This window comes from Notolabrus celidotus, chromosome 16 (assembly GCF_009762535.1).
Source record: "Notolabrus celidotus isolate fNotCel1 chromosome 16, fNotCel1.pri, whole genome shotgun sequence".
Lineage (NCBI taxonomy): Eukaryota > Metazoa > Chordata > Actinopteri > Labriformes > Labridae > Notolabrus > Notolabrus celidotus.
Window position 1 is genome coordinate 9,005,851 of NC_048287.1, and position 27,205 is coordinate 9,033,055.

At 43.0% G+C, this 27,205-nt stretch overlaps 1 protein-coding gene across 2 annotated transcripts; it reads left to right on the plus strand.

Moving 5' to 3' along the window:
- Positions 1–3,789: 3,789 nt before the first annotated feature.
- On the plus strand, positions 3,790–26,233 carry sema4ab (sema domain, immunoglobulin domain (Ig), transmembrane domain (TM) and short cytoplasmic domain, (semaphorin) 4Ab). Of its 2 annotated transcripts, none has more exons than XM_034705192.1 (15): positions 3,790–3,986; positions 8,292–8,547; positions 8,891–9,051; positions 9,217–9,276; positions 14,849–14,947; positions 15,087–15,180; positions 15,281–15,403; positions 15,644–15,771; positions 16,776–16,957; positions 17,478–17,622; positions 19,520–19,709; positions 20,425–20,540; positions 22,562–22,725; positions 22,873–22,967; positions 23,491–26,233. In XM_034705192.1, exons 2-15 carry the CDS (start codon positions 8,451–8,453, stop codon positions 24,279–24,281), a joined length of 2,445 nt encoding a protein of 814 aa, XP_034561083.1. In that variant the 5' UTR covers positions 3,790–3,986; positions 8,292–8,450; the 3' UTR covers positions 24,282–26,233. The 2 variants fall into 2 exon arrangements, with proteins under 2 accessions (XP_034561083.1, XP_034561082.1); XM_034705191.1 differs by having other exon boundaries at positions 3,802–3,986; positions 23,476–26,233.
- The last annotated feature ends 972 nt before the right edge of the window (positions 26,234–27,205 follow it).

Here is a 27,205-nt window from a genome sequence, read left to right on the forward strand (position 1 = left end):
TGATGTCCCTCCTGGCATGCCCTGATGGTTAGTTATAGCCTGCATGCAGCAGCTGACAGTCAGCATCACACCTGTCTCCTGCTCGCTGCTCCACCTGTGAGGCAGCAGCTTTGTGTTTGATGCTAGAGGCGTTCAGCCTGTTACCACATGGCTCTTTCCAGGTCACTGCTAATCCGCTCCAATCTTCTTTTCTCCTCATTAGCCATCTTACCCACTCCTTTCCCCACTGCACTCACAACCAAGCCCGTCTACTCTAAAGCTGCTGGAGTCTAATTTTACACGACATAGTTTGCTGCCGGAGTTACTGCTCCATTCTAATCTGTAAGTGTGTGACATGATGGAGCAAAAAAACGTTTCCTTCAACAAAAAGACTCCAACATGGAAGTGAGTGAAGAATGAATGCAGGTGGATTTAAGGATGGATCATCTGCAGGAGAAAAGGCCTCAGTGTGCATGAACTCTTTGTGCATAAAGTCTGGATGTTTGGATCGTTTCTGCAGCAGGATTCGACTGTATGACGAGGAGACGCAGCAGAGATAACCCGGAGGAGTCAAACATCAGAAGAAGATCTTGCAGCTACATATAAAGATGGACACACCCAACAGGTACACACACAGATTACTCCCTGCAGACCAGATGAATCAGTCAGAAGGACCAAGATTAAAGAAAGGAATGGGTCCTGAAAATGCTACATTTTAAATGTTTTACTTGCAAACCCAGAATTTTAAGTGAATCAAAAATGTACCCTTGAGTTAGTTTGTTATCTGATTAAACACAAAACTGCACTTGCATCTGTTACAATTCGTACAGTCACATATTTGCGTTTATAATTATTAAACTAAATGATTATATAGCCTCTCCTTGAACAGCCTGGGTTCAGACTTCTGAGTTAAATATGCATGTCTGTGCTTCACATGCACGCTGCACTGACGAATGAGCTGATGTTTGCTATGCATGAACAACCTTTGCCATAACATCTGTTCATACAGATTTTAAATAGATTTTCATAGATTTTCTTCATACGTAGTGTTTTTATATGTATTCATTGTTTTAAGGCCTGCTTGAGGTTGATGAAAGGTCAAATCCAGCCCAGGGTTTGGTAGGACATCTCTTGACATCTGATCTCTGTGTGTGTACATGATAAACAGCTCCACGTAACAGAGCACTGTTTGGTGTTATTTTGTTTTATTAAACAGTACTGATGGATGCAGAACCAAAGATGGACTTACATCTTGTAATTTAGTATTTCACTTCCCTACAGTTGCTGATCTTACAACAGAAGTGGTACAGGGGAAATAGGGTGTCCTGACGTTAAGTCTCTTGTATGGGTCAAGCTCTAAAAACACAGGATGCTTTTAATCACGCTAATTTATACTTCCTCGTGTCCTACCATCTCCTCTGACCCAATCACAACTCTCTACCATCATGGAGAATCTCTCAATCCATTCAGTGCATCAAAAGGAGCCAAGGAGACCAGGAAAGAGGACACTTCTGAGTCCCTAAAACTGCAGTTCCTCAAGTGTCCACTGTGGCTGTCTCGAAGGGAGTCAATCTTCATAGAGCCCCATGTTAAAATCAAACAGTGCATTAAACATGTACGTAGTCTCAGTGACGTCATCCACCGGTTTCTGAAGAGATGTGGTCACCATTTTGGAAATTTTGACTCCAATACCTTTCCAAAGACTTAACCATGGGCAGAGAGGTGAAGCTGAGGCCAACACACCCGTCTGTATGTCAACTCACCACACTCTTAAATATGCAAATATATGCAAAACTCTCATCCTTAATCTAATGTAACCAAGGGAGTTGTGTATAAATTCAGCCCGTACAGTTATCATGAATAGAGAAATGAGCTATAGAGACCCAAACTGTTTTTGTACCAGGCTGGAAGCATGTTTATTTCTGCTGTAAAGTTTTAACATGAGGCGCTATGGGGACTGACTCACTGCAGGAGACAGATTCTAGTGGACACTCAGGGAACTGCAGATTTTGGCATTTCTGCACTGGCTTCATTTCTTCAACACCAGAAGTTGCTACCTGCTCCACAAGATAATTCTTTATTCCCCCAGTTTGTTCTCACAGCTCTGATCTTTACATGCAATATATAATATACTGTCACACTGAGTGCTATTAATCTAACACTTGAGAGTGGGTGTACAGGATCATGACATTATTGTCATTTAGACCTTACAGAATGTAAACCTTTACAAAATCGTATTACAGCAACAGAAACACATCTCTTATGTTTCTTAACCTGCTCTTCAGTCAGGAGGAGCAGGTTTATAATCTGGATCAAATCATATGTGGAGAAAAAAGTGTGCAAAAGAAACGTAAAAGAAAACTGTGAAATTAATGTATAGAAAAAAAATGTCATAAACATTACATTTAATATAAACAACTTGACCAACTAATGGAAAATAAATACATTTATTTATTTATTATATGTTTCTTTTTTATATTTGCTTTGTTTTGTTTTGTTTTGTGTCCCTGCTATTCTGGTGCAGTCAGTGTAATGCTTTGATAAGGATTAAGAGGAGACACTATAAGCTTAAGCTTCAGTCTACAACTTTTTTTAATCACAGCACAATGTCTGATTCTGCTGGTGTTTAATCAAAGTTGAAATAAAGGCCCAGTAATGTAGTTTTACTTAATCATTATTTATATTTTAATTAAAGACTAAACTCAAATCTACTCCAGAGTTTCCTGATCTGGGTGTCATGTGAGCATTTATTTACACTTTGACTCCTGCAGTTTGTCGGACATTGAACACATCACAGGTCATACAGTTGTAGTGTTCTGATTGTTGCTCTTTAGAAGATGTCAGTTTGTTCCCTAAAGTAAAGGGATGTCTAACATCAAGTGAATCTGTGAAAAGTCTCAAAAGTCTTGTGCAACGAAGCTGAATTTTCCTTTTACATGAAGGACGTTTTTCAGTGGCTAAAGTTTGTATTTCTCCTGATCCCACCTGCAGCAAGCTTCACTGTTTGAACTTTGGCAAGATTCTCCAAATAGGCGCCAATTGAACTCTTATACTAATTGTTCATACAACCCACCTTAAAAATGGTTAACCATTGAGGCAGCTGAAAAAGAAAAATAGGTCCCTCTGATTTTATGGTTGCTAACACTTCCATGGTGACAAATTCTTATCAGCCTATAAATATATATATATATCTAACAAATGATGACTGTTCAATCAACTGTGAGTTCATGTTATTCCAAATAAGACACACACTCGCAATTTGATTTGAAACTCAGGCTCTATTTGTTTTGGACAGCCAAAGAGCACTGAGATGATTCAGCTCCAGGTAGAAACTGTGAACCATGAACTCTAAAATAATCCTGACATCAAAACAGCTGTTCTCGTGTTAGCTGGACTTTTGCATGCAGCCTTCTGCACAGACACTCGGACCTTCTTTCATGCATGAACCTTTTTATTCAGTGTTTTTACCTTTTACCACCAGATGTGTTTCACCTCTTTGGTATTTGAGTATTTGAGCAGTACCCCCTGCCCGTCAGGGATCCACAGGTGGCAGATCTTTCCAGGCAGATGGTCATAGTTTGCACACTAAAGCATGGTCAGTGCACACGCTGTGTTAATGCTTTCATGCACACCATAGATTATGGACATCTGAACAGAAACCGTGCGGCAGCAGATGTTTGGAGGGAAGCTTTCACGTGACTTCCAACCCCGGAGGAGGGATGAACAGATTGAGGTCTGCTGGCTGTAATGTGTCTGACAGCCTGCAGGGGGAACCTGCAGCCTGCTGCACCTCCTGATGGGAGGAGAGGGAGGGGGAAGGGGAGAGAAGGAGGAGGGGGGCCTGAGGCTTTGTTATGATAGTAAAGGCTGAACCTCGGTCAGCGGTTTCTCTTCACCGGGTCACGTTTCTCTTCTCAGAGGAGAGTTAGTCCGGAGCGGAGAGAGAAGGGCGGAAAACAGCGGAGTAAGTCCAGCAGGAGCACAGGGAAGAGACAATCTGCATACATGTAAGATCACTTTATCTGTTTCTCATTGTTAACAGCAGCTACAAGTCTGTTAGTCTCACAGTGATGAAATGACGGCTCGATGTTTGTCCTGTTGCACAACCAGAAAATGTCTCCTCCTGAAACATGCAGCAGGTCAGCTCGGTGTGTTGGTGATAGAGTGCACAGTGCAGCTGAAACAACGGGCTCTAACGTGTTACAATGGAGTGTTTAAGTGTGTTTTTCTGGTGTTAGCTGCAGGATGAGCGCTGAACTTTGGACACCACGTGTTTCATCAGATTTGACTTTTCAAACTGAACAAACAGCTCAGATAATGTTCCACTGCGCAGGTCTGCTGTAACGTGCACACAGAGCTTAAAAGTGAAGTACAAATAGACACAAAGAAGCTAATCAGGAGAGCACAGACACATGTTGGAGTGAGTCTGCGTGCTGAGGATGCTGATCTGGACTGCATTAGAATGAAATGTGTTTCAACTTTCATAATGCATCACAGAAGTGTGTCAGAAGAGTTACCTGTTTGTATGTGTCAGGCATGCAGCGTGTGCAGGATGCATGTGTTGTTGCCCCAGCAGGAGAGCTACATGCTAATATCCTGCAGTTCAATCTGAGTAAATAAAAGGACGCTGGATGATTTCCTCTGAGCTGATACAAATAAAGTTACAAATCATTTATATTTATATTTTAATAAATGAGATAATAACCTGATTTTTAGTCTGTCTGTTTTTTTGAATGGATGTATTTGTTCTAGCAAAAGTCTATTCTTCTGCACAGACGTGTTTATATAGTTGAGGCTGTAACATGTAGCAGAAGAGGATCACTTTCTCCCGCTGTCTGCACAGTCTCGAGGTCCAGTTTTCAAAGCAGTTTGATCAATGTATGCTTGAGTATTGATAGTCAAGCACAAAAACTCCTGCAACTTTTTGCAGCTCTGTGCACTTTACTCTTGTTATGCATCTGATTGTGGAGATGAGCTGTCAGCATCTCCACCTTCTGCTGCACACAGCTGTGAGCTCTCATCTGTTGGAATTAAAATCTGTTCACAAACAGATGAGTTGAATAAGGATGGGACACTTCATCGGTTTATTGAGACGTTATTTCATGAAAGTTAATGCAACCCTCACAGTTTATAACTGAGCTTCCTCCCCGAGCAGGTCTTCAAGAGCTGCTTGTTGTGTACCACAGCTATAGAGCATCTCTGCACTACTGGAAAAATGTGCACATAATTGCCCCAAACTGCTTAAACCCTTGATTATAGTAGTACAAGTAATGTCACAGTAACATTAACAGAGTTAATGTACAGATATATTATTTTTAGGCCATCCAAAGATGGAAATGTTTTGGTGTAACATCCTTAATGAAATGCTGTAGCGCAGATTTGTTCAACTCTCACCAGAAGGTAAAAAAATCCCTCTAACTGTGTGCGTCTGATGGCGTCAGTGTGGGTGAATTAGAAGATATTAGCATAGAAGGTGCCTATGTCCCAAAAGAAAGCGAAATTGTTCATTTAGATACCTCAAAAACGGTTTGTTCTACAGTACAGTTTGTGATGTGGTGCATGTAACCCTCTGTGTGTTCTTTGTGAATTAGAAGGTGTCTTTTTGACTCATTTGCACAAATTTATCGGGTGCTGAAGCTGCTTAAACCTTCGGTGAATCAAACTCTCAGTTACAGAGCGCTTCACAATTTAAAAAACAAAATCAGGAGGAAAAGTACACACATAAATTAGAAACAGGGAAAATATAGGATTCACATGAGAGTTACATGATTTATCTTCTGTACTGATGAGCTTTTAGGTGTTGCTTGAACCACTCCAAAGTTTCTGAAGGCAGATCTGATGGATTGTGGGAGTTGATTCCTGAGGGTGGGTCTGAAACCACAAAAGCATAATCATCTTTTTATTCTGCAATGAAATGAAAGGACAGTTTTGTCTTTTTGTCCTTGTTGCTGTGTTTGATTGCACTGCACTAGTCATGCGTGCAAACATTTCCTCCTTCCTTGTGAGGAAACATGCAACAATATCAATGCCACTCGAGAGAGATGTTGAGGCCTCAGAGACCATGTTCAAACACACTCTGCAAACACATTTGATTCTATAACACATCAGACTCTCTATGCAGACAACAGTGTGACAAATACAGAAATCCAAACATAAGATAGAACATATATTTTTCATATATTTTTTCACAAATTTATTAGATTTTTTTGTGTGGGATAAAACCGGAGCTACCTGGAGAAAAACCCACAGAGCAGCAGCTGTTTAGCAAGTCTCCTCTCTGGGAAGGGAGGGCCCTGAGTTGGCTTGAAGGGTCAGGTGTACGATGGACCTCTGTGTGTTGTTGGTCTCATGCTGCTTGATATCTAAAGCCTACCAAAGCTGCTCCATGAACTCGTCCAGCTCAGTCCAGCTCCTCCAAAATGTAACTACCATAGACGGTAACTAGTCGTAGAATCGAAGCGGACCGCAAGCCCTGTGATTAGTCCGCTCTGCGACATTGTGTTTCCCGCATTTATATCACTTCCGGTATCCCGGACATTGGCCGTGTATTTCATCTCCTCCTCTCTATTCTTCATGTAATCATGTCTGTATGATAAACAGCAACATGTATCAGCTGTAGATTAACATAACACGCTCTGAATCGCTGAGGAAAAGCAAACAGAGATCGGAGCGGGGCGGAAGCAGGCGACCGGCTTTCAGAGAGACCGCACTGCCCTCAAGCGTTTCAGCTTGAGGGTGAGCTCTCGGTCAAAGCAGCGTCACGTCCACCTCAGCATCCTCGATTGCAGACAACTCTGTAAACAACAAAATGAGAACTCAACTTATACAATGCTGGCCTAGAAGCCATATGTTGAGTAGTGAGTAAGCCAGTAGCCGTGTTGGTTCGCGAGTTGAACCAGCTCTGAACCAGCGCCAGCGCCAGCCCAGAACCAGAACCCGGTTTGCGTTGGTGGAAAAGGAGTAACAGAGAGCTCGGACCTCCAACAGGAATGATTGCTCTGTGGTATATGAAGCTAATCTGTTGATATAATATTTATGTATGTGTAAATAATATATCATCAGAAGATGAAGTTGAAATGTGCGTCTTCTTTGCTGAAGCTTCAGCATCTCAGCGGTGCATTTGTTATTCTAAACTGGAAATATTTCACATACTTCACAGACATTTGTGAAGAGCAGAAAACATTCATGCTCCTTCACTGTCATGCACAGACTTTGGACCTCTCCCAAAGGATCAGCTGAATCCAACAGTTTATCCTGTGAGTGGTTGTTTTCTGTTTGAGTTTGTTTGTCAGTGAAGTATGATCTCGAGGCTAAAATGTAAAGTTTTACTCTCTGTGTTTCCTGCTCAGGTTGTGACGTGTGATTGAAACATTGCTGTATCAGTGTTACTTCTCCCCGTACATACTAAACATCGTGAACATGCAGCTTCTCTTTAAAAACATCTCACTAAATCCTGTTTCCCCAGAGGTCATTTTTTCTTCTCGGTATGCTGAACCTGATCCAGAATTTAATGGGCTCCTTCTTGGCCGGATCTGTTCAGTATTTTATCATCTTGCTGAAAAACAAACAAACAGCACATACACAGGGACATTGCTGAAGGTAGCTTTGCATTTTCAGCTGCACATGCAGCACTTAGGAGGAAGTTCACATGATAAGTAGAGCCTCAGATTTCCTCTTTGTGTGAGCATGATGGAGGTTTCAGACCAAACCATGCTGCTGCCTGAGTCCCACTTTATACAGTCCATAGTTCAGACCATAGACTGTATAATTAATGGACGTAGTATCCATGACATCACTCATCTGTCCCTGAGTGTTGTTTTGAGGCCAATAGTCGGTGGGAGCTATATTGGAAATACTGAACTCAACCAAAGTGCTGTCGAGCGAGTGTGAGATAAAGAGGCGGCCTTTGAGCCTCCTCACCAACAGCTACAGTGTTCCCACCTGTCAATCAAGTCAGTCATGTCCTTAAATGGGCAAAACTCGTAATCTTAATATCTTCTGAACTGTCGCGTTATAAAAAAAGTTGACCCCCTGTACAGTGTGTGCCGAGAGATAAATTAGTTATTCAGACCTAAACCGTTTTTTTGAACCAGGCTGTAAACATGTTTATTTCTGCTGCAAAGATCGTCTTCTTTGAATGGGTGTGTATGTGGTTTCCGGTGTTTCTGCAGCCAGCCTCAAGCGAATTCTCCATGAACTGCAGTTTATAACTCTTCCGCATGGGCTTCATATTTTGAGACGGAGTCTGTTGCTTGGTTCAGACTCACCGATTATTAATGCTGCTTTTTTTCTCTTGTGTGTGTGTGTCTCAGATCCAGTGATGGTCGGCCGTAGGCTCCAGATCATGTGGCTCCAGCTACGATCCCTCCCCTCCTCCCTTCACGTCTCTGACACTGTGGCCAAACATCAGACTCAGTGACCCCCCCCTGACCTCTGACCTCTGACCCTAAATGTAACTGAGGTCTGCAGTGATGGGGTTCCTCAGCCTGCTGAGCCTCTCTCTGGTCCTGCTGAACTTCCTGAGTCCATCTGAGGCCGGACCGACCCCCAGAGTCTCCTTCAGTCTGGGTGAGCAGAGATCACACCTGTTGTGATTCATCTTGTTACTGAAGGTTAAACTGAGTCAGCAGTCTGTGTTGTTTCTCTAACAGTCATCTCTATAGAGTGTTGAAGATAGAGGAGCAACAAAATCAGCACAAATATAATAAAAAAAATACTCAGGAAGTGTCCAGTCAAATGAAAAGATACAAACCAGTTATTGCACGTACAGATGTAGTCATTTCTGCGTTGTGTTTTTGCACATTGTTGTTTTCCTGCGATGTATTATCTGAGGGCTCAGGGTGTTAATTATTGTTGGTGCTAATGAAACAGAAATCCTGACTTGAGTGTTTTCTGATGTGTGAACTAACAGGCAGTCCCGGCAGACTCCTCACCCGCTTCAGCAGCCTCGACGTCAGTAACACCACCACCCTGCTGCTCAGCCATGACGGAGACGTGCTGTATGTGGGAGCCCGCGACGCTGTGTTAGCTTTGGATGTTAGCAATGAGGATGCTATCACACTGAGGAGCAAGGTGGGTTGACCTATCATGCAGTATTCTTAAATAACCTCATAAACACTTTAAAACGCTCAAAAATCAGCAGCTGAAGTACAAAAAATTAACAAAATCAACACTGCTTCATGTTGCTGATGCTTTAACCTGAACAAACCACACCTTGTCTGCCTTCTTCTCTTTCAGCTGGACTGGAGTCCGTCAGATAAAGACCTGGAACAATGCTCCATGAAGGGGAAGAAACTGGTGAGTAGTTAGTTTGTAGAGATTTTTAAATACTGTGATATCATGAAATTCAGGAAACCAGGAAAGTGGAGCTATGTTTTATTAACAAGGATTACAGCAACATATAAGCACCATGTACTCTAAGTTTAAAGAAATATCATGTAAGAATCTATATTTGTATCATTTCCAGACCCCAAATTTTCACTATGTAACTCATTCTGCAGAATCCTAAAGCTAATCCCAGATTTACTCTCCTCCAGCCTCTCTCACGTCACCCAGCTGAGTATTTAGCTTCGTTTGAGTTTAGTTTCTCTGCTCCACCCAATCAAAGATTGTAAAGTGTGCATGTGTGGATGTGATAGAAACCTGTAAATGACTTTTATAAGTACCACACTTAAAAAGATATTTATGGAGTAATACTAACAAGAAATCACCAAAACAAGCAAAAGTTATTTTACTTTATAAAGAGATGACGTCTTTATTTAAAACAATATTAAGCCTTTAAAAGAGCCCTTGAGTCTCATTCTGAGACAAAGATTGGTGAGGTCTGCAGGAAGCACATACTCACATACAGGAAATGTGAGGAGCAGAGTGTGGGGGAGGACATGCAGCAAATACTACTTTTTTTCTAGGCTGCATAAACATTACACCGAAGTGACACGATGCTGGAATCGAACCTGAGACCTCGAGGGCTATAGCCTCTGTATATGGAGCGCCTCAAAGCAGATACATTTCAGTGTCCTAACTGAAGAAATGTATTCATATAAGTCAAACATTATTGGTCCTAATGTGGATCCCTGAGGGACTTCAGGCTGCAGTGAAAACACTGACAACAATAGGCCACAGGAACCATTTAGTTCCTTGAAGAGAAGATCCTGGAAATTCTTGCTTCTTCTGGTCGAAAAGCACCTTATATTTTAAGATCTTTTAACAGTTTGACCCAGTTGAGCATACAATATACTTAAAAAAAATATTTACATTGCTTTTAAGTTCATTTTATGCCTGGCTCTGTCAAAATGTTCAGAAACATGTTGATGTTAACATCATGAGCCAAAAGAAACCGAATTTGATGTGGTGTACCTCAGGGATCCACATTAGGTCCCTCGCACACTAAGCTCTCCACTGTGTGCTCAGAAAGAGACACACACTCTCAAATCAGGGTTCCCACGCGTCCTGGAAAACCTGGAAAACAGTTGACCAGTTTTCCAGTACTGGAAAACACCTGGAAAATGGGAGAAAAAGTAAAATGTCCTGGAAAATCACATATAGTCCTGGAAATTTATTCCAACATGGCTGCGTGCGACCTGACCCGATTAACAAAACACATCCCCATTCATTGAATGTTGAGTGCACGCTGTGCTGGAAAAGACAGCAACACTGCACAACTTTTTTCAAATCTTTTCTCCTTCACTTCATAATCATGCATTCACAGAAAACGGGGGTATATTGTTTATGTTTTATGGTACATGAACCTTGTAGAGTGCTCTTTTGATTCAAAGAGTCTTATATTTAAGTTATAGTGGGGTCCGTGAACCATAGCGTGGGGGTCCGTGAAATAATTTGAATACATTTCTAATAAATTATAAAATTGTGCTGTCATTACAAAACAACATACACCATTGTTACCATTGATACCATTTGGTGGCTCGAAGGGATACGCAAGTCTTGCTACTGTTAATTTTCTGAAAGCGTTTAAGATCAATTACTTGAAAAGTATAAATGCTGTCATGTTGAGTCCACAAGGAATGAAATGACCCTCTGTTTTAAAGTATACAAGTGGTATTTACTTGATTCAAATTGAAGTGTTATCTGTTTATCACTATGGTACAGGTCTGAAGTATTTACATTGATATGTTTTACAATACAAATAGTTCCAAGGGAAACTAAGAGTGCAAATGGTAGTAAGCATGTGCTTTAGTGATGGGAAGTTTGGCTCTTTTCAGAGAGCCGGCTCTTTTAACTTGACTCCCAAATAATTTATTTCGGATCTTTTGTAGCCGTATATTTTACCTTAACTTTGCAAAAACTAATGGTTTGTGTTGAAAACCCTTTTACATACTGTGTTTTTTATGAGAAGATTTATAATTGCCCAATTCTGTGCATTTATTCTGTTACAACACCATTCTCACCCTGATCCTAGGGTTAGGGTTATGATTAGGGTTATGATTAGGGTTAGGGTCAGGATTAGGGTTAGGGTTAGGATTAGGGTTATGATTAGGATTAGGGTTAGGGTTATGATTAGGTTTAGGATTAGGGTTAGGGTCAGGATTAGGGTTAGGATTAGGGTTAGGGTTATGATTAGGGTTAGGGTTAGGGTTAGGGTTAGGGTTATGATTAGGGTTAGGGTTAGGGTTAGGGTTAGGATTAGGGTTATGATTAGGGTTAGGGTTAGGGTTAGGATTAGGGTTATGATTAGGATTAGGATTAGGGTTAGGATTAGGGTTAGGGTTATGATTAGGGTTAGGATTATGATTAGGGTTAGGGTTAGGGTTAGGGTTAGGATTAGGGTTATGATTAGGATTAGGATTAGGGTTAGGATTAGGATTAGGGTTAGGGTTATGATTAGGTTTAGGGTTATGGTTAGGGTCAGGATTAGGATTAGGGTTAGGATTAGGGTTAGGGTGAGGGTTATGATTAGTATTAGGGTTATGATTAGGTTTAGGATTAGGGTTAGGGTCAGGATTAGGGTTAGGATTAGGGTTATGGTTAGGATTAGGGTTAGGATTAGGGTTCGGGTTAGGATTAGGGTTATGATTAGGATTAGGGTTACGATCAGGATTAGGATTAGGGTTAGGGTTATGATTAGGGTTAGTGTTATGATTAGGGTTATGATTAGGGTTAGGATTAGGGTTAGGGTGAGGGTTATGATTAGGGTTAGGATTAGGGTTAGGGTTATGATTAGGGTTAGGGTTATGATTAGGGTTAGGATTATGGTTAGGGTTATGATTAGGGTTAGGGTTATGATTAGGGTTAGGGTTATGATTAGGGTTAGGATTATGGTTAGGGTTATGATTAGGGTTAGGGTTATGATTAGGGTTAGGGTTATGATTAGGGTTAGGATTAGGGTTAGGGTTATGATTAGGATTAGGGTTAGGGTTATGATTAGGATTAGGGTTAGGATTAGGATTAGGATTAGGGTTAGGGTTATGATTAGGATTAGGGTTAGGGTTAGGGACAGGGTTCGGGTTAGGGTTAGGGTTAGGGTTAGAACCAGAACTAAATTTAAGCAAACAGAACCGGAACCAAACTCAAGCAAACCCAACCAGAACCGAACCAGTCCCGAACCAGACCCGAACCAGACCAGAACCGTACCAGAACTGAACCAGAACCGAACCGAATCAGAACCTTACCAGATCTGAACCAGAACCGAACCAGAACCTTACCAAAACAGAACCAGAACCGAACAGAATCGGAACCATACCAGACCCGAACCAGAACCGTACCAGAACTGAACCAGAACCGAACCAAACTCAAGCAAACCGAACCAGAACCGAACCCGAAGCAGACCCGAACCAGAACCGAACCAGAACCGTACCAGAACTGAACCAGAACCGAACCAAAACTGTACCCGAACCGAACCAAAACCGAACCAGAACCGAACCAGAACCATACCAGACCCGTACCAGAACCGTACCAGAACTGAACCAGAACCGAACCAAACTCAAGCAAACCCAACCAGAACCAAACCAGACCCGAACCGGAACCGTACCAGAACTGAACCAGAACCGAACCGAACCAAAACCGTACCAGAACCGAACCAAAACCGAACCAGAACCAAACCAGAACCAAACCGAACCAGAACCATACCAGAACCATACCAGAACTATACCAGAACCGAACCAGAACCGAACTCAAGCAAACAGATCCAGAACCAAACTCAAGCAAACAGAACCAGAACCAAACTCAAGCAAACAGAATCAGAACCAAACTCAAGCAAACAGAACCAGAACCAACTCAAGCAAACATTATTAATGTCCTCAGCTTGGTTGGGTTGATCCAATTTCTCCTTTCAGTGAGTATTTGCCCGGTCTTCAAGAAGACTCTGTCTGAAGGAACAGACGTAGCCAGGACACACAGCCTCCCCTCCATCACCTGAATCCTATATCCTCACATGTGATTGGCCGCCATGCTGACATGCTGACCAATCAAAACAAAGTTTTGCTGTTAGCAGAGCTGGGGCTGAACACTGAGAGAGCTAAGCAGCGAAAGGAAAAAACTGGGAGTCGGCTCTCTCTCGATGCGAGCCGGCTCTTCTGATTCACTATAAAGCATCGTCTCTCAGAGCCGCAGCTTTTGATCATGACACAACACTAATGTGCTTAATCTGTGTTACAATTATAAGGGGGCCTTGGACAATTTTCTCACCTGTAAGGGGTCCCTGGCTGCAAAAAGTTTGAGAACCCCTGCTCTAGCTAGCAGGAGTGCAAACTCCCGATGTCCTGTAGACATCGCTGATCATAATAGACATCGCCATGCAGGAAGACAGTTTACACTTTTTTAAATCTCTGAGAGATCTTCAAGTACAGAGTGCGTCTTTACACCGGTGAGATTTTTTCAGAGTTTCCGGTAACTCAAATAAAAAAACGTGACATTTGCTTTGTTTTATATCGACCACTTAGCAGGATGAATATCAGGATTAAGCAGGTATATTTTGAGTTTGAGTTGAGTTGAGAAACATTTGTGGCCATTTTTGTCATTCAGTTCTATTTAGGTCATTAATGCACTGATCCTCTGATCATTATTATTATTTAATTATTTCAGTAAGGCAGCTTCCTGATTCTTTTGCAGGCTCTTTTGTTTTTTTCTTAGCTCATTTTATATTTTTTGAGAAAAGAGAAAGCTGAGATGTTGCCATCATTGTTACTTGGTTGCACTAATAAAGTGAAGTGCTGTACATCTGTGGTTGCATTATTCTATTATCAATTTGCCATAATTTTTAAGTATGTAAGAGATGATTTCATTGATAGCCATAGACTACATGTCTTTCAATGTAGACTTCCACTGAGAGGAACATATTAGACTATTTAGGAACTAAATTAGGAACTAAATTTAGACTGTCATACCAGCTTGATCCTCAATGAAAATGTCCCGGAAAATGATCTCTGGAAAAGAGTGGGAACCCTGTCAAATGCAGCTAGCTCAGCCGATCAAAATAAGTAAACAAATGTTTACAGCATACCTTCCTACAAGACATTAGCTTTCACTGGATCCAGTGAGATACGGACAGTGTACATATGATGCTACGCTGATGTTCAAAAAACAGTAAGAGCTGAGGAAGGATCTGTGTCTGCTTTATCACTGGGTGTTGTTTGTGTAACTTCAGTTTCTGTGGAAAGTGTGCTTCTCGTGAAATTGCATAACTCTGTTAAACTAGTCTACCTCTGTTTTAATGAGGAGAGAAAAGCAAAGAGAAACTCCTCCTCTTGTATTTGAAAGATTGATGTAGAACTCTGAGAGGAGTCCCTCATGCTCTTTTGTTCGTGTGAGTCTGATGTGCAAATATTAGTGTTGAGTCTGAAGGTCCTGCTGCAGACACTGTTAGCTGAACTTTCAATTTCTCTAAAGTTACATAACCCTTTCCTTCTTTTCATAGTCCGACTGTCCAAACTTTATCCGAGTCCTGCAGTTCTTGAACAGCAGCCACATCTACGCCTGTGGGACGTTTGCCTTCAGTCCACGCTGCACCTACATCGTAAGTTTGTTTGCACCCACGTGTAGACTGATTCATGACTGTGACATGTTTGCTTTTAGAGGTTGTTGACAGCAGATTTCTCCTTTTGGCTTAGTTTAGTTTGATATGAATCTGACATTTGTCTTCTCAAACCGTGCAGAACTCAGAGACGTTAGCGATGAGCCTGAAGCCTGATGAAGGCAGAGGTCGCTGCCCGTACGACCCATACCAGCGAAACACCGCCATCATCGTGGGTGAGGATGTGATGCTGAAACCTTTTCCTGGGGCTGTCAAAGTTAAGACCTTAATAAGGAGTTAAGGCAAACACATTTGTACTCTTCTCTCCTCCATCAGACGGAGAGCTGTACACAGGGACGGTCGCAGACTACAGAGGAAACAGACCTGTGATCTCCAGACACCTGAGCGAGGGCCAACGAGTCGACCTGAAGCTGGACGACACGTTGGGATGGCTCGAGGGTGAGTGTGGAGTTCCTCGGCTCAGTCAGATCAACACACAGTATATGTGCCCCCTGTGCCCCTTCAGAGTGTTCTCCTGTTATTCCTTCTTACAAAATGAGCGACCACAGACTCAGACACAGTGAGAACACAACATATGATTTTAATCTCAGTCTGTTTTTCATGGTGCTGTTTTTGGATCCCTCACACTCATTTCCACAAAGTAACATCTCTGATATCTTCTCCATATGTTCACTTTAGACCCGACCTTCATCAGCTCCACGTTTATTCCTGATGAGGAGAAGATCTACTTCTTCTTCAGTGAAGTGGGACGAGAGTACGACTTCATCGACAAATTCATCGTCTCTCGAGTCTCTCAGATCTGCATGGTGAGAGTACGCTTCGAGCAGTTTGCAAGAAACTCCTGAAAACTTACAGAAACGTTTGAGCGTGTGTGAACGCAAACAATCCAAATTCTTACCCCCAACTTCACTCGACTTTTTCCTGCCAACCCCTTGGAAAATGTCCCCAATAAGTCAGGGTGAGTTGATGTGAGAAAGCAACAAGAAATATCAGGAAGATTTACTTTGAACGATCTGCAAGGCGATGAAGATGAGCGACATGTAACACAGCTTTTAAAAACATGAGGCTGAAGAATGAGAACAGTTTAAACATGAGAACAGTGGAGATGTCTGCACATGTAAGAACTGTCTTCATACTGTCAGTCTCTGCTGCTTCATCCTCCATCATGTAAACATCACACTGAGTCCTTCACAGACTCATTCTGATGTGATACTGTGAGTCATGGATTCACTAGATTAACACAAGGCAGATTTGTGTTAAAATGATCATTACAGTGTTCAGCTTGTAACATAAAGATAATCAAGCATTCAGAGCAGTTTATTATACTCGTACTGTATGTATATGATCAGGTAAAGGAAAGGTGGTTTATACTTTTAACCATCTCAGATGATTGTCGAAGGTGAACGTGTGTTAAAGGGCAGACTAATCCACTTGATGTGTCTGACTCAGATGGAAAACTTCCAGGACATTTCTCTCTGTCACTGCAGCTCAGAGTGGAAACTGTCTGCAGCTTAAAAAGATGTATCTGACTCAGCTCAAAACTCAGACAAACTCCAGATAAACATCTCAGGAGAGCGAGTTGTGTACTGAACAGAATAAATAATAACACTGTTTCATCGTGCATTTGTAGCTGGGTCTGAAGGGTTGTAAATCTTTCCCAGGAGAGTTAATGAAGAGTAGGAGGAGAGCTTTGATAAGATAAATGTTAGGCTGGCAGGACTACAAAAACCTGAGTCAGTCGTTCACAGAGTTGTTACGGCACGCTGATGAAGCAGCCACTCTGATGTTTTCTCCTCCTCTCATGCTTCAGAGTGATGTCGGGGGTCAGCGGACTCTGCAGAGACGCTGGACCACATTTGCCAAAGCTCAGCTGCTGTGTCAGGCTGACAACGAGCTGCCATACAACGTCATCCAGGACATCGACACCCTCCCACCAGCAGAGGGCACTCCTGCAGACGACACGCTTTTCTACGGCATCTTCACCTCCCAGTGGTCAGTGAGCTACACGGCTAATACACCATCCATCCATACAGCAGCAGTTACAAGAGATTTATCAAACCTGTGCTTTAGCTACATGACGCAGTGGTGCAGAATGTTTGCCTGCAATCGATGAGTTGATCCTGCAGCAGGGAAACAGGCTGTAACGTCAGAAGGGCTCAGGTTGTTATTCTAAGGACCTGATGTAGTTCATGTGCTGGCGGGTGTATGCTAAAAAAATTCATCAACATGTGGATGTTTTTTTAAAATGCAAGGATACAAGAGTGTTTCTTAATCATACCCACCCACAAAAATTCACTAAAACAATTTTTTAAACACATTTTGTTGAAGCATTAGAAACATGGGAAACAAAAACAGGATGAGAGCATGAGGACCACCTGCTCAGGTGACGTGCTGGTTAATCAATAGATCCTTTCTCATCTTCAGATCAGAGTACATGGGTCCCGTCTCATCTTGTGGATTTAGTTTTCATTCTTTTAATGCCTGTTTTTTTTCTTTTTTTTCCATGAACCAGGTCTGTAAACTCGGGACGCTCGGCCGTGTGTTCGTTCCGCCTCAGTGACATCAAATCAGTTTTCTCTGGAAACTACAAAGTCCTGAATCGGGACACGTTACAGTGGAGCACCCGGGTTCAGGAGAAGGTCGCCAACCCAGGAGAGGTAATAATCCACTCTGAATGATTGAAGGAGAACACAGGGCTGGCAAACAGAAGATAATATGTAGTAAAGACTTTTAAACTCTAACAAGCTGAGTTCATGTTCCAGTTTTTAAGAGTTAACTCAAACTGGCAGCTTGTTATATCTCAGGCTGTTTTTTATACTTTTTCCATAAAAACAGAAACTCAGGGGGAGAGGAGCTCAAACTCAGGCTCACAGGGAGATATTAAAAAAACAACACTAGAGAATTGTGACGCAAATAGTTTAGTTTAGGTTCAAACCCACTTCCTGCTTTGACACCATGGACCCTATTTAAACAATCTATAGTGCATGGTGCACAATGAATTTTCTAGTCAAGTAGCTCACAGTCTGGGTGCTGAGTGAGGCGCAGGGTGCAACAAGGTTCAAATAGGTCCCTTTATTATTCGGAAGTGTCTTCAGGGCGTAAGATGAATCTAACCAATCAGAGAGCCGCTCTCATTCTCTATTAGAATCAGGTGATCCTGCTGGCAGGACCGGACTCAAGCTTACATGTTTCATGTCTTTCCTTTCATTGTACATCTAAAGACACAGAGACCACATGTGAGTGACATCAATACATGGATTGATGTTATATCCACTGAAAGAATCCCTCTGAACAACAGAGACAACAAGGGACTTTCCGAATTAACAGAAGTGTTACACACGAGGCACAGCAGCTTGACTTCAGTAATTATTTACAACTCAGGACTCATGGTCTGTATCAGACAGGATCCAAAGACAACTAGCATCCGGTAAAATTTTCATTTTAGAAAGGTTGGCTGTAAAACTGAATTCACTTTTTTGGCTGACTGTAATCTGTACTACGTGCTTGGATGGATACAGTTAAGTCTTTATTAATATCTGTGGGAACCATGGTCGGTGGTACACAGAGTTATGTGGAGGATTGTGAAAGAATTACCCCTTAGTTGTGCGTCAGTGTGTAATTGTGTGTCTGTTTTTACAAGTATTTGAGAGAGCCTGCATGATGGGGAGCCTGGTGATGTGTTAGGCTGTGGTTTCAGGCCCGTGCAGGGCTGAGGTGAAGCAGGTATGTGATGAGAGATGATTGGCGGTGGCTGGGTCCTCTGTCTTCTGGCACTGCTATATCAACCCCATGCCAAAAGAAGTATCATGATGTAAGGACATGAGAGTTGGAAATACTGGCATCTCCGAGCACTCTGTCCCAATAAAACTCTAGTTATCATCACAAACACTGATAGTTTGTGAGGAGTATGAGCGCCACTGTGCACGTCTGTTTGTGTGTAAAAAGCAGAACTCTTGTGTACATCTAACTGTCTCACTACTGTGACCTTTAAATACCAAGTACACATTGACTTAAGACTTTAGACCAGGTTTTGGTTGGACCAGGTTACAATCACTTTCCATGTCCCCAAGAAAGCAACAGGCCACCTGGACCACACCTCATTTCAACACTAACACACCCATGAGCGCTAATGTGGGTGCAAGTTCACTTGCTATTTATAAAACTTGTCGGGTGGAAAACAATAACAACACTTAAGCTGCACGGCAAGACCCCACGCACCAGGTGTACCATAGAGTTCTTTGTGTTTGTGCTTATTCTGAAGAATACTAACTTATGTGCAAATGGTTGAAGAGCTGATTGCTCGTTGTTGTATTTCCTGCAGGTTTTAAGGATGTTTATATTTTGTTGCATGGGTGTGTTTAATGATTTGAATGAAGCTGCAACAGATCTGCTCTGTTTAATAATCGGAAACTTGAATATGTTTGTATTTACCTTCCTGCGTTTTTCCTTGTGGATCAGTGTGGCTTAACATCCTAACATTCAGGATTTATCTCTAATGCGAGAAACAAAGTTGTGAACCTATGTTTGTTTGACTGTCAATCTTCCTCTCTGTAGTGTGGTCTTCACAACGCGTCAGATAACGCCCTCCGTTTCGTAAAAGAGAACTTCCTGGCAGACGACAGTGTGCGGCCGGTGGGGAGGAGACTGACGATGGTTTCAGCCGAGCACAAATACAGTCACCTGAGTGTGCAGAGAGTTCAGGCTGTGAACCACAGAGACTACACTGTGCTGTTTCTACTCACAGGTGAGCGGGTGTATCATACTTTCAGTATTCACACACTTAAGCTTCATTCTGCATAAATCCCTCCCTGTTTGACACAATCCAACTCACCTGCTCTGTATGAGACTGTCTCACTGAAACACTCCATGGCTTCAAAAAGACATATCCAAGCAGATCACAACCTGCTTATAACACCAAGTGTGCAGCAGCTTTTTTATCTGTTAAATCAGAGCCCTGAGGTCATCAGAGGTTGTGTCCTGCAGCCAGCAGGTTCTATGCTTAACTGGTCGAGCATATCCGACATGTTAATGAGAGGCGTGTTCTGTAGCGGCTCATTTCCTCATTGTTTAACCAGAAAATTCAAATTCAGACTAGCTCACCAGTCTAAAAGTTAGAAAACACTCAGAGAGACAAAGAAAACTGAGCACGACGTGACTTCATCTCCACCTGTGATAAGATGTGAAGCCAAAAAAGCAGCTTCAGAAGTGCTGACATGTTGAACTGCTGGACCAAGGCATGCACAGAAGTGATCAGGCTGGTAGAGCCACGGGACTGATGTCATACCTTTTCAGCTGACGAAAACTTGCATTAAACTCCTTACATTTGTTTGCACATCGCTCAGTTTTTGACACAATATCCCGGCCAGATTGCCGGCAGCATGAAAGCAGCAGTGTAAGATGTATATGAGTGTGCGAGCAAAGTTATTTTTCACAGTGTTGTGTTGCTGTCTGTGTTTCAGAGTCTGGGTACCTGCACAAAGCGGTGCTGCTGCAGAGCGGGGCTCACATCATAGAGGAGGTTCAGGTGTTTGAGCAGCCGCAGCCCGTCAAGAGTCTGAAGCTCTCCATCCCTCAGGTACAGCTGCAGAGTCTGACCAGATGTAAAGGCCTCAAATCTAAAATATAGAAGTGTAACATGTTAACACACTGCACAACTTTATCCTGTATTCCAAAACGTTCAGAAGAAGTGAAGTCAGGGAAACAACAAGCTGACAGTGAAGTGAAGTGTTGAATTATTATTGTTAAAGGGAGGCATTTTGAGTTACCAGATATATTTGGCCTCTGAAGAAAACATAGCAGTAATGATTTGATACTGAAAAGGAATCAGCATTTATGAGCATAAATGTACAGGTGAGTGGATTCACCTGCAAAAAAAGTATTAGTATCACTTGAACCATGACAAACCCAGAATCAGCTTTCTCACTGTCATATGTTTGGTCTTGTCTGCTGCTGGGTAACATCCTGTTCTCAGACTTGGTGGCAACAGAAAGATGGCACAGATAGTTTCACTTCCCTTAAAAATGTTGGGTTTTTTTGAGAAACAGAGAAGTATGAAACTGTCTGTTAGTCAAAGGAAGTCTGTCTCTTTGCCTTCCTGCTGCTGTGAACTTAATTTAACCTGGTTTTGTTCAGTGACTCTGAAATGTGGAACTTGGATGAACGGAAGTTATTTTAGCTTTTTGAGACATAAATATTCAAACTAGGACTTAAGAATGTCTCCCTATTCTGCTTTCACACCAAACGCAAATGATCAGTATATTTCTGCAAATACGAAGGCGAGAATGTTTTGTGCACTCGCTCAATTCCCGCATCAAGATCACGTGTATGCTGGTGCCCAAGACACAAATTTTCTAGAGAGAGGAGATGTTCCCTTTAAACGCCACTCTCTAATCATTAAACAAGGTTGAGCTCGACTACATTGAGGGTGAAGCTGGTTATACTAAAGGGGGCTAAATTGCTAATACAACTGATAGCTGGACACAAGTGACAGACAAAGGTTTTCACAATATACCAGATGATCCGACCTCCTCTCTCACTTTCCTGTAAGAAAGCTCCTGATTATTCCTGTTTCCATAAAAAGTAAGTAGTGTCACAAATTTCGGGGAAGCAGAAATATTTTGATTTGTCCGATATATTCTCGATGAATGAATCTCCGCTGGTCCGTTTTTCACATCACGCACCATCAGAAGATCTGCACTCTGATTGACTATCGTGGTGTTAATGATTAGTGTTCAGATTTTTTAATTCTTGTGATTTCATTTGTGCGTATAATTCAGTTCATTCACGTGAATCGTGCTATCGCCCTGCCCAAACCACGTAGCTCGCGCCACAGAACAAGAACACATGTCCACTCATGTCTTTACTTTGACTTTACATGTTATACAGAATGATTTTATTTGCGTCTGATGTGAACGCCCCGTTAGAGTTCTGTGTTTCTGAAAGACACTCAGAGGAGTCTACTTTCAGTTTTGTTGTGAGTAACAATGCCACGTTTCACATAAATCCTGCTTGCTGAAATCAGCATCCCAATTAATATCACAGCTCTTTTGAGTTATGTGTTAACCTTGTTAACCAAGGAAGTGCTAGCGTTGGCTGATAACTTAGCATTTACTTACCCTATGCTCCTCTACAGCTGCAAGCTGTTGTTCTAATGTGGTTGCCTCTGGTTCCAGAAATGGAGATGGTGAAGATTGAGAAAGTCAAACTCAGTGTTTCTTAAACAGTAGAACTTAGATGGGTGGTAATTCCTGGTTTGTCATTTGTAGAAAATCAAACACTGAAGATGAGATGTCTGAAGTATTTGTATGAGGAACTTATTTGAACTTGAGAGTTTCCTGTTTGTCAGAGCACGGAGACAAAAAGTAACTTTGAATTATCAGTGCACTGTTTCGTGTAAAAATGTAACATGTCACGCACTGACACTAATTAGTGACAGACACTTAGATGTCAGGGCATGTTTCAAAGCTCTGTGGTCTCAATGTCTGAATGGAATCACTCAGGTTTCACCTGTGATTCCCTCTGTTCATTAACAGAGAGCTCAGAGACTCATCAAAGTGAACCACCTCACTGATCTGTCTCTTTTTCCCGTCTCTGCAGGCTGTGATCTATGTGGGCACATCAGAGGGGGTGGTGAGGGTCCCCACGGTGAACTGTTCTGTGTATTGGACCTGTCCTCAGTGTGTTCTGGCTCGAGACCCGTTCTGTGGCTGGGACCCAAACAGCAGGTCCTGTGTGGAGGTCAAAACCTCAAAGAGCACTCTGTGAGTATGGCTGTCTGACATTATCAGCATACTACTTTTCAAATGATGTTTTCTATGTTTCTGTAGTTGATCGTGTGTCATCAGGTCCAGGGATCATGAGTAAATCTGCTCTGAAGTTCTCTGACTGGCTGTGTGTTTCCTTCTTAGAGTTCAGGACATAGACAGAGGGAACGTGGAGGAGGCGTGCAGCAGTGTGTCTCTCACACATAGAGCCAGATTCAGCCCCAACAAACATAATGCAGGTAAGATGCACCTCTTCCTGCTGCTACTGCTGGTCACACATGAGAAACATGACTTTAGAACTTTAACGCAGTGTACAAAGTAGTCTTTATGAAATCATGCAGACAAGCCTGCAGGGCTACTTACCATCCTTAACCCTGCATTGTGAATCTTTTTAAGTTGACTACAACATCTCTAATGTCTCTAACAGCTGACTGAAACATGTTCATCTGCTCTGAAACACCCTGGAGCTAACCTCAGGAGAATCTGAACACTTGTTCTGCTGCAGCGGACTGTTTTTAATCATCACAGCAGCTTCCCCTCCCCGCTCGCTCTGTTTGCTTCCTGCTGCTCGTTTAGAGCGAGGATACTGCTTCACGTGTTCTTACTGTGAACTCATAGATACAATGTCAGTTTAGATTTCTGCAGAGTTCATATGTGCGGCTTAGAATGATCTGTGTCTCTGGGGGGCTTTTAGGAGGGGGTCTTGGTGTTTTGGAGGTGTTGGTGATGATGTAATCTGTATGTCAGCTTTGTGTCCTGCAGGTGAGCTGGTCTCCGTCTCTCTGAACGAAGTTGTCCGGCTGCAGTGTCCCCCGTCCTCCCGTCTGTCCCAGCAGCAGTGGGAGCGCCCAAACAGCCGCCTGTCCCCGGACCTGTACCTGCACCTGGAGGACGGCAGCTTGAGCTTCGTAGCCACGCCCACCACGCTGGGTCACTACCTGTGCCTGTCCACGGAGAACGGCTTCCAGCAGACCATGGCCATCTACCACGTCAAACAGAAGAGCAGCAACCCCCCACCCAGCTCACACCCTATCACACAGGCCGGGGGCCGGGCGGGGCCCAGACTGCTGACCTCTGAGGGGTCCCAGAGAACCGAATCTGAACCAGAACCAGGAGAAGGACAGATTGAGCCCACGCAATCCAGCACAGACCCTCAGACTCCCACCACAGAGCAGGACAGAGACTCCCCCCTGTGGACAGAGGAGTCAGGACTCAGAGGGTCTGACTTTGGGAGGGAAAGGCCCCTGATGTCGTTGCGGGGCCCCTGTTACTTGAAGGAGCTGGTAGTGGTGTCAGTGTTGTTGGTTCTATGTGTCAGCCTGCTCATCACTGTGCTGATGTATGTCTTCAGACAGCGCTGCCGCAGCCGTACAACCATCCAGGCAGGGACCCCCCCCAGAGACAGGAGGACCCCTGTGGAGCAGGAGGCCCTCAGGGGCCACTGTGGGAGCAAACGCAACGGGAAGGCCCTCCACAGTGGACAGGCGGGGGGGCTTGCCTGTAACGGGGCTCTGACGGGGTCTAATGGACATTTACCCAACACCCCCATCTGACTACTACACACACACACACACACACACACACACACACACACACACACACACACACAGTTACACCTGAGAGGAACCTGTTACCATGGTGGCAGTCAGTCAGCACAGCAGGGGTTCCGTCTAAGCAGCCACAGAGACGGTACAACAACTGAGGATAAGGGTGTTTAAGGTGTGTGAAAGTGAATTACAGTCTGTGAGACTGACACAGAGACAACACGCTGTGACGAAGGTACTTCTGTTTGTTTTGACTTCTCTAAAGATCTGCATGTTTCCTCTCTTTTCACCTAAACACAGTGAGAAGAAACAAAAAGGATGGAGCTGCTGTACAGCTGACTTTAAATGTTTGTATAAAACAGTCAGGGTCTGATTCATTGACTGTATGTAAAGATGGACGGTGTAACAACACCTGCTCTCATTGTACAAAAAGTGAAGCCAACATACTTCTACCATAGATTCAGAGTCCTCACTCACACGCACACACACATTCAGCAGGTGATGCCTCTTCCTCTAACAAACCCACGTTGCCAAAGTGTTGTCGCTCCCTCAGGTGGGTCCAGTCCACAGCAGAACAGATTCTTGTGTGGGCTTGAATTAGACACTCACAGTTATGGAAAGTTCAATGACTCTTGTGTTAGTGTTTGTTTCCTCTCACCGTTCCTCCTCTACTATGATAATCCAGTGCACACAGCGCTGCAGGAGCCTCATTAGTCAACAGAGCTGTCAATCATGACATCATACCCCCTCTTTTTAGAGCATCAAATAGCTAATTCAAACTAAACTAGTCAGAAAATCGATAACTGACATAAATCAGCATGATAAGAACCTACTTTGACAGAAACCAGGTTTGACAAACATTTATTTGACTTTTATTTTGGTATTAAGAGTTTGACCCATGTCCTATCTGTTAACATGGAGGAGACAGGGTTTATGATTGTCTTGACTTCACTTAAAGAGAGCTGCCCTGTCATCCATCTTTATATACAGTCTGTGGTTTAATTAAAGCCAGGGACTGCTACAGTCACAAGTCTCTTTTTACAGGATTATCACATTTTTAAGAGCTCATGTGAAAGAAACTTGAACAGATATGTTAGATTTTTAAAATGTCCTCTGTTGCTTCGGAAGAGTCAGGGTATTTTTTTATCAAACCTTTCAGATATGTGTGACACACCAAACTCCTATGAAATGTTTTTTTGTTGTTTGCCAAACAGATTTTGTAAAAACTTTATCAACACGCTGGTTAGGGCTTGTAGCAGGTTTTCATCAACCAGTGGAAAAATGAAGCTAAAGGCTGATTTATACTTCTGCGTTGAATCAACGGCGTACCCTACGCCGGGGGTCCACGTAGCTCCCGTACCTACGCCGAGGCCTACGCACGTAGCTGACGTGCACCTCCTCCAAAATGTAACTCCCCGTAGAGCCGACGTGGACCGCAAGCTCTGTGATTGGTCCGCTCGGCGGCTTTGTCTTTCCCGCATTTACAACACTTCCGGGATCCCGGGCATCCGCCGCACATCGGCCATGTATTTCATCTCCTCCTCTCTATTCTTCATGTAATCATGTCTGTATGATAAACAGCAACATGTATCAGCTGTAGATTAACATAACATGCTCTGAAACTCTGTGTAAAAGTAAACAGAGATCGTAGCGGGACCGGAAGCAGGCGGCCGGCTATCAGAGAGACAGCGCTGCCCTCAGGCATTTCGGCGGAGAATTGCTGCGCGACACAGACACATCGATGCACAAGTATGTGGGGCTCATGTCTGCGTCAGCCCCTGCTGCGTAGGGGAGACGCAGAAGTATAAATCAGCCTTAACTCAGAAGTGTAAAAAGAATGCAGTTTCTCCAGTGTCCACAAGAGGCTGTCTCCTGCACTGAGTCAGTCCCGATAGAGCTCAATGTTAAAATGTCCAACTTTACAGCAGAAATAAACCTGTTTACAGCCTGGTACAAAAACAGTTTGGGTCTCTATAGCTCATTTCTCTAATCATGACAACTGTACGGGCTGAATTAACATACAACCAGTTTACAGGAGATTAAAGACTAAAGGGTGGTAGAATGAGGGGTGTGGCCTCTTTGGGGGACAGGTAGGTGGGTTTTAGCTGTTAGTAACTCCACCTCTCTACCTGTTTATCAGTAGTAAGTTGGATGGAGTCGACATTTCTGATGTAGCAAGCACCATCTGCTTCAAATACCTCAGAAGAAAAAGCTGTGTCCAAATGGATGGCTACATCCTACGAAAGACAGCCAACTTAGGACTGCGGAGGATTTCTTGACTACCTCTCAAGGTGTTCACACCCTTACTCCTTCATTACTACACAGCCTGGACAGCTGCACTGGAACCAGCTCACTTACCTGACATCTATTTTAAATCTTTGCTTTTTTAAAGATAGTTTTTAGTTTCAAGCCTCCTTTTATTTTATTTTTACATTTCTGTCTGCAGCTGTTTGTCAGTTTGAGAGACATCTTTTTTTTAATTGACATGCCATGAATCTCAGGATATGCTGGTCTGTGAAGGATGCACCCTATGCTTCCTTCACAGACCCAGAGAAGTAGGACTCATTTGAAGGTGCCTTAAAATGGGACATTCTCTAACACATTGCTATGGCGCTGTCTGCCTTTAAGCACATCTATCAAAGAATACAGACCCTGAACTGAGACACGACATGTGACCATGTCTTTACAGTCTTTGTTTCTATTTGAGACAGAGACGTCATGAGGAGATGGTTAGGCGTGATGACTGCAAAGAAATTCACCTGCACTTTGAAAACTCTGCAGAGCACACACAGCTTTGCAGTTATAGAAGCACAAACCTTTTGCAATGCATCAGGGGAACCTCCATGCATTCAATGTGTGAATCCACTCTCTCTTCTTACCGCTTTGTTTTACTGTTTGCTTCAGGTAAAATGAATATGGTACAAAGGTCTGAC